Raw genomic sequence first — 11,975 nt, 5'->3', positions numbered from 1 at the left:
AGGGATTTAAGTGAAGAAGTTTATATGCAACCTCCTCCTGGTCTTTCTGTTGAATCAAACAAGGTTTGTCACATTTGACGTGCACTTTATGGCCTTAAACAAGCTCCACAAGCTTGGTTTGTCAAATTCAGCTCTACCATCTCTTGCTTGGATTACATGGCCAGTCATTATAATTCTGCCTTATTTCTTTGTTGCACTGACAAAGGCACTATTTTACTTATCTTGTATGTGGATGATATGATCATAACTGGTGATGACCTCAGTGGCATTCAAGAACTCAAGGGATTTTCTTGGTCAGCAGTTTGAGATGAAAGATCTTGGATATCTTAGCTACTTCTTGGGTCTTGAAATCACTCATTCTATAGATAGAATTTATATTACTCAAGTCAAGTATGCCTCTGAACTCTTGTCTCGAGCTGGACTTACTGATATCAAGACTGTTGACACTCCAGTTGAGCTTAATGCGCATCTAACTCCCTCAGGAGGGAAACCATTGTCTAATCCCTCTCTTTAAAGATGCTTGGTTGGTAGCCTAGTTTATCTCACTGTCACTCGTCCAGACATTTTCTATGCTGTTCACCAAGTGAGCCAGTATCTGTTTGCTTCATGATCGACTCACTATGCTGCTGTTCTGTGCATTCTTCGATACCTAAAAGGCACTCTCTTCCATGGTCTTTTCTACTCTGCTCAGTCTTCTCTTATTTTTCGTGCATTTTCTGATGTTGATTGGGCTGGAGACCCCACTGATCGCAGGTCCACCATTGGTTATTGCTTTCTTCTTGGTTCTTCTCTGATTTCTTAGTGAAGTAAGAAACAAACTCATATGGCCTGTTCCAGTACTGAAGCAGAATATCATGCCCTTGCTGATACCACATTTGAGCTCCTTTGACTATGATTGCTTCTCAAAGACTTAGGTATGTCCATATCTTCTTCTACTCCTCTTTATTGTGACAGCCAAAGTGCCATTCATATTACTCACAATGATGTCTTCCACGAACGAACTAAACATATTGAGATCGATTGTTATTTTATCTGTTATCATCTTGTCCATGGTGCTCTCAAGCTGATCTTAGTCTCCTCTAAAGATCAACTTGTAGATATCTTCACCAAGTCACATTCTAAGAGACGCCTTCGTGATTTGGTTGACAACTTCAAACTGGTTTCACATCCACCTTGAGTTTGAAGGGGGTTATTAACATATATAGTGTTGTGGGCTTTAGGCCTAACTAGATTACTTGTATAGCACATATTCTTGTACTACATTCTTGCTTGTACTACACACATATGCCTCTTATATAAAGGCACTTGTGTATGTTCTATTATGGTGTGAAATACAATACAATCATTCAGTATTTCTAACACTATATAAGTGGGAATAAGTTTCGGCAAGTACAGTGGAAGCACAACCACACAAGAACACAATAATTTATATGAAAAATCATTTCTCTTTGAAGGGAAAAATTACAGGACAAACTCTAAATAATTTCACTATATTAAATAAAGATTACAACAATTAGATATATAACTTGAGCAAAGAAAAACTCTATTTTTCTTTTCACTCATGGCTCTTTTCTTTACTGTTTATCTTTTACAATTTTCTCTTATTGTATGTGTTTTTCTCCTCTTTTGCTTGCTCTCACTCACGCAGTTTTTCAAGACTGCACTCTTCTCACACTTTGGGACTCTCTCTGCACCGAATGGCTGAATGACATTTATTTTTATTTCTTCATCTTTATCTTCTTTTCTTCCTTTCACACGCTTGTCATCAATTCACAATAAATGCAAGCCAACTTGCTTTGACTTTTGTACGTAATATTAGAGAAAAAGATAACTTCAATTCTTCCTTTTGGCAAGCTTCTTTAGGAAGCTCCTTTAAGCTGACTTCTTAGTAGCTTGTCCAACAAGCTCATTTAATGAGTTAAGCCAAAGTGTAGGCTGGACCCATGTGGTGCAATGCACCCAACATTCGCATCCCTAAATCATTCAATCTCTATAAATCCAATAAACAAAATTTCCAGTTTGTGAACAAAAGAGGTTCAAATCAATTCAAAGTTTATTTAATGGCCTCTCCCAAAGAATCCCATTGAAGCATTCTTGATGGTGATCAAAAAACAGAAGAAGAAGAGAGTTTCTCCTATGCCATGCAACTGGTGACATCCATTGTGCTGCCCATGGCCTTGCACTCGGCCATTGAGCTTGGGGTTTTTGATATCTTAGCCAAAGTAGGTCCTGGAGCCATGCTTTCTCCTTCACAGATTGTAGCTTAGATGCCCACCAAGATCCTGACGCAACAATATTGCATTCTTAAGCTGCTAGTCAGCGACTCTATGCTTGGTTGCGCTATGGTTGTTGACGTTGGGAACTATGGTTCTTTCCAGAGGCTCTACAGTCTTACTCCTGTGTCTAAACACTTTGTGCCTAATGAAGATGGCGTTTCATCGGGTCCCTTCATGGCCTTGCTTCAAGACAAGGTCTTCCTTGGCTAGTTGGTGTGTCATGTCTTTTTTCCTGTTTTTATTCATGATCTGCTTCGTATACATTACCTTGCTCTGAATTGCTCAGTGTTAGGGTCATATTTTATGTAATTGACTAATCTTTTGACAAAATGCACTTTATTTATAATTGGGTAGATTTAAATTGGGTTTAATACATCAAGAATATGTTGTTCAAGTATATCATGTGTTCGTATTAAAGACATGTAGATTGATCCAAGAAACAAGTGAAGAAAAGTTGTTTCATTAAGTCTCGATAGATACTACTATCAAGACTAAATGAGAAGCTCGACAAATGCCTCGATAGAAGCTCGATCTATCGAGAATTACGATTTTCAGATCTGAAATTTGGCCTAAGCTTATGTATTTGTTTAGGGTTTCTTTTCTCACAACCTTAGACATATATAAGGCTTATTTTAAGAGTCGTCACATACGAATACAAAAACCAAGAAGCTACTGCGTTTGTACATCATAGGATTTTGTAACCAAGTGCTTCTTGATCTTCATTGTTGATGAAGTGAAGAACTTTGCAGCCAACAACATCCATTCAAGTTGCTAGAGTTAGTCACGTACTGGAATCTGTGTAAAAGGGTTAGTCATAGATTGAAGATTTTGCATCAAGTAAAAGAAGGCTACCAGAAGATTAAGTCCAATTAGGTATTAGAGTAAGGGTTCAATTGTGGGTTGATATTTTGGGATAGGCCAGGGTAGTGGTAAGATTACTTATACTTGTAACTGCTTAATTGTTAATTAGTGAATTCTTGGGAGTGGTGACCTTAAAATCACTCGGTGGGGGTTTTTGCCTTGTGAGAGGTTTTCCCTATTTGTCAACAAATCATTGTGTCTAATTTATTTTCCACTGCATTTAGTTTAATTGGTGATTTGTTAGTGTCTCCACGATTTGCATGTAATTTGACCTAATTAATCAATTTAGGTAATTGAATTAATTAATCGGGGTCAAGCTATCTTAACCCAACACTCAGCAATGGATGGAGCAAGGTAATACAAAGTCTCGTTGTTTATATCTTTGAGGAAGCAATGTAGATGTCATGTTTCACGACAACTTTGGCACTCCTTGGAAGTGGGTTTGTTATGAAACCCTAGTCTAGTACTCCTACTCTAGTGGTCCATCACGTTTGGTATACAATTATATATACATGCTTGAGTGGATATCCCACGTACAATTATTATTATTTAATTGAGAAATTAATATGAAAAAATTAGAACCAAATATATTAAGCTAAAACTCCAACAAACTAATTCACATGCTGCTAAAATTTGTAATAAAGAAGATATGGTATCTAACCTAAATTTGTTGTAGGTCCCAATTGAAAGATGCAATTCTTGAGGGAGGAATTCTGTTCAACGTCTATGGCATGCATATGTTTGAGTATCCTTCCTTGGACCCTAGGTTCAATCGGGTTTTTAACACAACAATGCTCAACCACACTATTATCGTTACGAGTTGAAGGTATGTATATGGTAAAACTTTCAATGCTCTCGTAAATGCTCCCCAAGCTGCCCACCATTCCTTGCTTTTTGAGAAGCGGAATGAAAGTTCCAACCGGCAGGGCTAGAATGTGAATGAGGAAGTCAATGAAATCCTTGCCAGCTTCAGCAAAAAGCACTCTATGGCTTTCTGTGTCTATATGAAGTTTCAAATTCACATTGGTTTCTTCCATGGACTCTGTCTAACCTTATTTTTAACGAAGATTTTTGGACAAACGATATGGCACCACTATGATGCAATGGACAGCTTATGTACATGTTGCTTGGCGGACCATACTTGGAACTTAAGAAATCCTGAATAGTCCTATTGGTGAACCACCGTTCAATGTCGGCCACGAAATGAGGACTTATGAAAAGTTCATTGTAATAAAGCAATGTTTCATATGAAAAGCAACTCAGGCAATTAGTTGATGTTGGCGATGGTCTAGGAGTTACTCTTAACTTTATCACTTCCAGATATCCCCACATCAAAGGCATTAATTTCGACTTGCCTCATGTTATACAACATGCCCCACTGTATTCCAGTATTATTTTAACTCAGTCTCCTTTTTTTTTTTAACAATATTGTTAAGGAGTTTTTCGAATCTTATCAATTTAAAGTTGAATTAACCATAGTTTTAAAACCGGCACTGTCAATGAATAATTTTTGCTCCTGATTCCCATTTTTTACCTGTTTTTAATTGGTTCTAGCTGATTTTAGGGTTTTAATCGGACTGGGTTGGTGACCTATTCCCAGTTGAACCGATTTGCCCAGTTGGTTCGATTTTTAAAACGATGGGATCAACATATGAATTTTATGGAATAATAATGCTAATCTCATTATTTTAAAAGCCTAGATAGGTTGTATAAATACACAAGTTATGTAGATAAAGAGGTGCGTTAACTTATGTTGCAAGTGTGGAACATTTAGGAGGAGATACATTCGAAAGTATTCTTAAAGGGGACAACATTTTCATGAAGAACCCAATGGGGTTGGCTGAGTGGTTGGGTACTCAATCCCAAAGTAGTTGTCTTCAATGGAGGTGAAAGAGTCCGAATTCGAGCCCCAGCAATTTGGAAAAACTTCCTGGGCCAAGGATTTACCTCTGCCCACTCGTCGCGGCAATGATTATTCCTTTGGTTGAAAACTTTGGGGATACACTAGTGAATGTTCAAAATGTGTATAAAACACTATGAACGTTTAGACCCCCAATTTCCAAATTATCAATTTAAGCTTATTATCAAACAATTAATTTGCGGAATATGAACATAAGCATATAACAAAATTGATAAACAATCTCAACCAAATAAAATCACATCCACAATAGAAATTAAATGACAAAAATTAAGGGAAGAGAGATGCAAACACAAGGACAACACAACAATGTGTTATTGAAGAGGAAACCGAAGCCCTTGGCGTAAAACCTCTTCGCTGCCCTCCAAGCGGTAAATAATCCACTAAAGAATGTAGTTGGGATACATGAACAGCAGAAGATCCTCCAAGCCTAATCTACATAGTGTACCTAAGCCCTCCAAGCTCCTACTCCAACGAGGTTACGCCGAACCTATTTATTCTTTAGCTTACCGGATTCCGCTATAGCCCATAGTATCAACTAATATGCAATTGGTCCCTTCCTAACTGATTCCCAAGCACTAAATGGCCTTCTCACAGATGTGGGTATAGTGAGAAAATGTTTTGGTAATGTATCTTTTAAGGATGTAACAATGGAAAGGTTGAGAGTAGAGGAATTTGAAGAGTCTCTATGTGAAGATTGGGGATGAGCCAATCTTTTTTTTCTCTAGGGTTTCTCTCTCAATATTCTCTCTGGAAGCTCTCCACAATTCGTGGGTATAAGGGGTATTTATACTTGTATGTGTTTGGAATGTGAAGAGTCAGTTTTTCCAAAACAGAGCTGGCTGGTGGCTTGGCCTCGCGACTTGATTGAGTCGCGAGTTCCAGCCGCGAGGTAACTGAATGGCTAGACTGGACTTTTTGTCCTGTTGTGCTACAACTGGCATGACGGTTTAGCTTCTCTGCATGCTTGGCACGTGTGCAACTTCTGGCGGTTTGCAAGCCACTAGCTACCCGCGAGATCTAGTCGCGAGTCCCTGATTCTTTGCACAATCTTGAGCATTTCTTCACATTCTCTTACACACTACCCTTATATGATTCCCACCTAAATACAGGGTTACTAATTGCTAAAATACAAACAAATTTGGCATAGAATAAAGCCAACAAGATGGTTGATAAAATTCAACCTTACAACTAGGTCTAAGATCAAAAAAAAAAAAAACATTTTCATGAAGGTAAATTTCAATTTTAATTTGTAGCCATTTTTTTTCTCGATTGACCAGTAACCATGATTTAAATCCAAATACATTGTGTAGCGCATGAATCCCTTTAGATTGCTTCAAACTCTTGATTCAACCCCTTAAAAAACTCCAAGGAATTGGTTTTGTAGTTGCTAAAGAACTCATAAGATTCATGAGGTCTTAAATTTGAAAAATCTAACTAGCATCTTGGAGTTATCCCAAAGGATTCCTCCTTTTAATTATATATAGGTGTGTTAGAATGAAAACTAGACACTCAAATGAACAATCAAATGCTTAAAAAGTCCTGTACACCCTCAAAGATGAATTATCATGTTATGACGAAAGTCATATTCGATTCGTATTTGTATAGCAATTCTCATGTTATGACAAAATCATACAAAAATTCAAAGATGAATCCCTAATCACCCAAAAATAAAATGAAAAGAAAATTTTCCAATAAAAAAAAATTGCCAACACCAACACCCCAACAAACATGCCAACACCATTGATCGGAACTCATAAACCCAAAACCAACAATCGCGCCACAACTCATCCCGATCGGAACCCTAAACCAAAACCCAACAAACGCTATTCATTCCCACGGAGAAGAGGAGACCCATACCCACTTGTTCTCATCTCAATGGCGAATCAGGTCTGTCTCCGCTTTCTCTCTTTTTCTTCGATTCTGCCTTATTTATTTATTTTTTAATTTTTTTTTTTTTAAATTCCAAGAGCCACTCTGATGCTGGTGCTGAGATCTTGAGTTGGAGAAGAAGAAGGAAGAAGGAAGTAGAGAGTGGGGTCTTTAGTTTTTTAGAGCAAGAACTCGAGATTTACAAACTCGAGTTTTTAAGACACGATTTGCTAGCGAAATCAACTCTAATAAACTCGAGATGCCCACAACCAACTGGGACACACCAGCCATGATTAACCGCATTTGTAGCCTACTGGTGCACCATGGCGTGCTTGGTGTCTCTTTGGATGATGATATTTTTCACAGGCGATACTGTCTCACTTCAGTGTCCAAGTACTTTGCGCGTGGTAACCAACAAGATGGGGTTTCCTTGGCACCCTTGATGGATTTGGTTCTTGACAAGGTTTACTTGGATGGTTGGTCAGTGACTCAGTCATCACTTTTTGAATTTTTTATTTCTTTTCTCTAATCATAAAGAAATCCCTTTATTTCTTTATTCGTTTTAATTAGTTCTGTTTTGCAATCTTCATGTCATGCTTTGTGATTTGTTTCCTTATGGGCCATAGAGAATGTTCCTTGGATAATTTGCTTAAATCCACAGCACTCTTTGACATACATAACTCGTTGATTAGTCAATTTGTTATATTACTTTTGCTCCCACTTGGGGCTGATCATTTTTGTTAAGTTTTTGGACTTTCAATTAACTTTTATGGTAATATTTGTATAGTAGAATGATAAACGACAATGACAAACTTGCATAAGGACAAAGTGTTGTTAATTCAATACTAAGATTTATTATTATTGTTGTTATTTATATATATATATATTTATATATATTTTTTATTTATTTATTTTTGGGGTGGTGGGTCGAACCCCATCATGGGAGACGGGAGTACTGGTAGGTGCCATCTGGCTACAAGACATTTGGGTACTTGGATTTATGTTCATTGTTGTTATTATAATCATTGTTACCTATTAGGAATTGTAGTTGTGGCTGATTTTTTGGCATAGTCAAGTAGTTTAATAATGTGGTCTAACACCCATCTCAAAGGGATTACCTGTGTGCCTTATGCTAGTTGTTCCCAGACTTAATCAAAAATTTGCTAATGGTGGCTAACTTTGTTGTTGCATTGAATGAATGTTAGGTCTCAACTGAAGAATGCCATTCTTGAAGGCGGACTTCCATTTAACAGGGTCCATGGAATGCATGCCTATGAGTATGCTGGCAGGGACGGCAGGTTAAGTCAAGTTTTCAACACAGCAATGTTCAGCCGCACTGCCATAATTGTTAAGAAGATCCTTGAGTCCTTCAAAGGTTTTGAGAACCTCAAGCAGGTGGTTGATGTTGGTGGTGGCATTGGAGTGGCACTCAACTTAATCACTTCCAAATACCCCAATATAAAGGGCATTAATTTTGACTTGCCTCGCGTCATAAAACATGCCCCATCCTTTCCTGTTATGATGTCTCTTCGATCTATAATATTTGAAATAATATTGTGGTGTTTTTGTGTCATTTCTCCAAAGGTAACTTTCAATTTGACGAGCTCTCTTATTGGCATTTGAAATTGAAATGACCAATAAACTGGTTGGTGATATATTGCGTTTTATATTTCATCACTTGAGTTGAATTAAGTGCAGCTCCACCAAGTCTCTTCTGTTGTACTGTCTATTGTACTCTTTACAACCTTCATATTATCAATCTCTTTGTACTACATCGCTCCAGAACTGCATTCTAAATTGAGAGAGACAGAGAGAGTAACTCCTAATGTTTGCTTAATTTGGTGAAATTCTTGTTGGTATGGATGTGTTCAACTTCCCAACACTTTGACCTTCATTGTGAATCTCTTTAGATATCTTAACATATGGGGCTAGTGTGGACTTGGGCCTTATCTAGATCACACACAAGCACTCCACTCCACTCCATCTCACGAGAAATTATAAGATCCACATGGTGGACAAGCGATGTGATCCCTTATTCCGCTTAAAAACTTTCACTTGTTTAAAATTGTTAGTTAGAAAATTTTTTTAAACAAAAATTAATTACTGACTCAGCAATTTTAAACAAGTGAAAGTTTTTTAGTAGAATGGTGGACAAGTGACATGGTCCACCAGAGGACTCTATAATTTCTCCCACCCCACCCCATCTCGTCTTGCTTGTGTAAGTCCGGGTTAGTCTTACTTCAGGCTTTTATTTTTATCTCATTTCCATATATTTTGTGCTTTTAAGAGCTGTTTGTGACTGTTGATGGCAGTCTGGGAAGGAACTTATACAGCCTCTACAACTGTTGAAATAGTTGTTTCTCATTATGACCAAGTACATACAAGTAGTGCTTTCACATAGAGGGGCTCTTAACAAATTTAAATGCCAAATGCATAGGGTGTATGTATGCATGTAGATACGCATAACACTCGTATGTAAGAACAACAAAAAAATTTGTCCCCTCTCAAATACCATTCTATCATATAGTTAAATGCGAAGAAAACTAGTAATACACAATGATGGAGCTATATGAAATATAATAAGAGAATAAAAATTATCGACAGTGTTTCAAGAGAGAACTAATGAACCATAACTGTAAACAAGAGTATAGATATTGTTTGCAATTGAAAAAATACATCTCATACAAGCATAAGGTGAGAAGGTAGCAATTGACCTTTGAAAAGAATTTCTGTGCATGACTTCTGATCTGCACAGCAGTCTTTGTTCCTATATGTTCTGCGCATCACCAAGTAAAACACAAAAAGGAGAAAAAATCAACGGATCTCCAATTAAGAGAAAAGTACATAAAAATAGAATTTCATATCATTTCCTAACAGGAGACAGCATATATATATATATATATATATATATCTCCAAGGGATTCAGCTTAAGATATCTCTTAAAATCCAATCATCCTATATTTGTATAATAGATTGCATAAAGTTCAATTTGCGCCCCTACCTGAATAACCAATTAACTATATGAAAAGAAATTAACAGAGAAAACAAATATATATTAAAGGTACAAGAGAGTAACCTTCTATCCGCTGCCATGCTCATCCATAAAGCTTCAAGGCTTCTAGAAACTTATTATGCTCGTCCTCCGTCCATCTCTCCCGTTGCTTAGTTATTGTATATGGTTTTCTTGCCTACCATTAACAGAAATTCATAGTTCACATATTTAGCTTCTTCAGTATGACATTTAACTTTCAACAAGCAAGCAATCAAAGCTCAAAATAACAAAATTTAAACCATAATCCCCCCTCTCTATTCATCTACTATTATCACCTTAATAACCAGTTCTTCCCCAGAGGAGTATGTGTCCATTACCGGACGTGGAGCAGCCTGCAGGGCTGCTTCAAATCCTCTCTACCGCGCAAAAATTGATGCGAAAACACGCCTTCTTTTCTTGTGAGGACGTCAAATACTATTCTAAAGCCACCGTTGTCAAAAACAAAAGCTGATATGCCGATACTAAAAAAAAAAAAAAAAAAAAAAAAAAAAAAAAACCCAAAGGGGACAACAAATCGGTAGAGATCCGTCTCTGTATTTAACGGCATGTTTTTTTAGCACATTCCAAATTCACTAGCAACTTTTTCTTTCTTTTCTTTTGTACCATTATACTACAAAAAAAAAAATTGAAATTCAAATCCATTCACAAATAATTTTTTTTTTTTTTTTTAGAGAATCCACCGCAACAGAGAGAAACGCTTCTCCGAATGAACTAAAAGTAAATTTCCTTATTCAGTGATGATGCCGAAAATCGTCAATAAGTCACATAGTCCTCACGTGCTCAAGACAACACTTGCACAAGAAGACCTTAGGAGAGTATCGGTGTGGTACCGGTCAAAGACCCTCCAAAGGTTAAGTTAGAGAACTTCTTATAACTCTAGAGTGCCAGAACTAGGGGGAAATTATGTGTACCTTGGTTTGTGAGTGCTTTGGGGTTTTTATAGTAGTGTAGAACTGACTTTTTCTTTCTTAGGGAAGAGGAACTTTTCCTTATAAGGAAGATCCTCATAAAAGCACGTATTTTACAAAATTCTTTCTATATAACAATTTTGTTGATTAGGGTTAATCGTGAGGCGCAAGATATTTGCTTTTGAGGTTTCTTGAGGACTACTTAAATCATGTGGATGCCATGTGACTTTGCCCCCATCCACTTTGTATCTATCCATTTTCTCATCTATCCTTCATGGAGGATCCGTCTTCTTATGTACACACACTTCGTCTTCATCCCTCATCTTGATCATGAGCTAAAAGCACCATCGCTTATGATTGATTCCATAGAATGAGACCGTCTACATCCATTTTACCCTCTTCAGTTGCCCCCTTATTCTATGGATTCGTCATACAATGTTAGGACGGGTTTGTGGAGTGATGGTCTACCTTTAACTTTGGGAGATGCGTTCTGATTGACAACCTAGCCTAGGGTCATAAATGTTGTAGGTACATGTGGCACATTTTTAATGGTTAATTGCCGTTACCTTTGTATATACGTGCTTCTTTACCTTTCATTTTCACTTTCTGCAATGAATCTACAATAAGAGCACTACCGTCCTCTTTACCAAACCGACATACTATCTGTTTGGTGTTACCGTCTTCTTGGCATTACCGTTCACTTGGTGCTACGTCAGCTGTACCTTTTTCTATTGCCTTCTCCACTTTGCTCAATCGGTAAGTATTCTTTACCTTAGTTGAATTTCCTTTGTCATTTATTTAAATTTTGCCAACTCGTCGTCTATGTAGATTGTCAGAGTCTTAGGGTTTGTTCGTCATGTGTAGGTGATAGATGTCTAGTGTGTTGAGTGAACAGTCTTGTGTCCGCGAGGGAACGGGCTACGATGAGGTGTATCTGTTAGGTCAGGACAACCCCGGCACCTCTTCAGATGAAAGGGTCCCATTTGCCAACTCACCTTCCTTGGAAGATGATGATTTGGATGTAGAAGGATCAGAAAGTGATTCAAATGAAGGCATATGAAATGATGAGCCCCTCATCCAGTTTGTCA

At 37.4% G+C, this 11,975-nt stretch overlaps 1 protein-coding gene, 1 long non-coding RNA gene and 1 pseudogene across 2 annotated transcripts; 2 read left to right on the top strand and 1 right to left on the bottom strand.

The window, feature by feature from the left end:
• The first annotated feature begins 2,103 nt into the window (after positions 1 to 2,103).
• Positions 2,104 to 4,695, top strand: LOC115956989 (annotated as a pseudogene).
• A 2,491-nt stretch (positions 4,696 to 7,186) lies between these two features.
• On the top strand, positions 7,187 to 9,281 carry LOC115956988 (anthranilate N-methyltransferase-like). Its single transcript, XM_031075243.1, has 3 exons — positions 7,187 to 7,407; positions 8,133 to 8,511; positions 9,240 to 9,281. The coding sequence occupies exons 1-3, from the start codon at positions 7,187 to 7,189 to the stop codon at positions 9,279 to 9,281; spliced, it is 642 nt and encodes a 213-aa protein (XP_030931103.1).
• Positions 9,282 to 9,609: 328 nt separating this feature from the next.
• On the bottom strand, positions 9,610 to 10,321 carry LOC115954986. The gene is made up of 3 exons (XR_004083995.1): positions 10,255 to 10,321; positions 10,004 to 10,115; positions 9,610 to 9,703 (listed from the first exon to the last, which is right to left on the bottom strand). It is a non-coding gene; the product is annotated as an uncharacterized LOC115954986 (long non-coding RNA).
• Positions 10,322 to 11,975: the final 1,654 nt, after the last annotated feature.

This window comes from Quercus lobata, chromosome 8 (assembly GCF_001633185.2).
Source record: "Quercus lobata isolate SW786 chromosome 8, ValleyOak3.0 Primary Assembly, whole genome shotgun sequence".
NCBI lineage: Eukaryota > Viridiplantae > Streptophyta > Magnoliopsida > Fagales > Fagaceae > Quercus > Quercus lobata.
Note: the sequence above shows the minus strand (reverse complement) of the source record. Positions and strands in the feature narration are given on the sequence as shown.

Coding starts and splice junctions, on each gene's coding strand:
- LOC115956988 (XM_031075243.1), top strand. CDS start 7,187: ATGCCCACAACCAACTGGGACACACCAGCCATGATTAACCGCATTTGT. Junction 7,408..8,132: donor AAGGTTTACTTGGATGGTTG/GTCAGTGACTCA, acceptor AATGAATGTTAG/GTCTCAACTGAAGAATGCCA. Junction 8,512..9,239: donor TTTGTGTCATTTCTCCAAAG/GTAACTTTCAAT, acceptor TGTTGATGGCAG/TCTGGGAAGGAACTTATACA.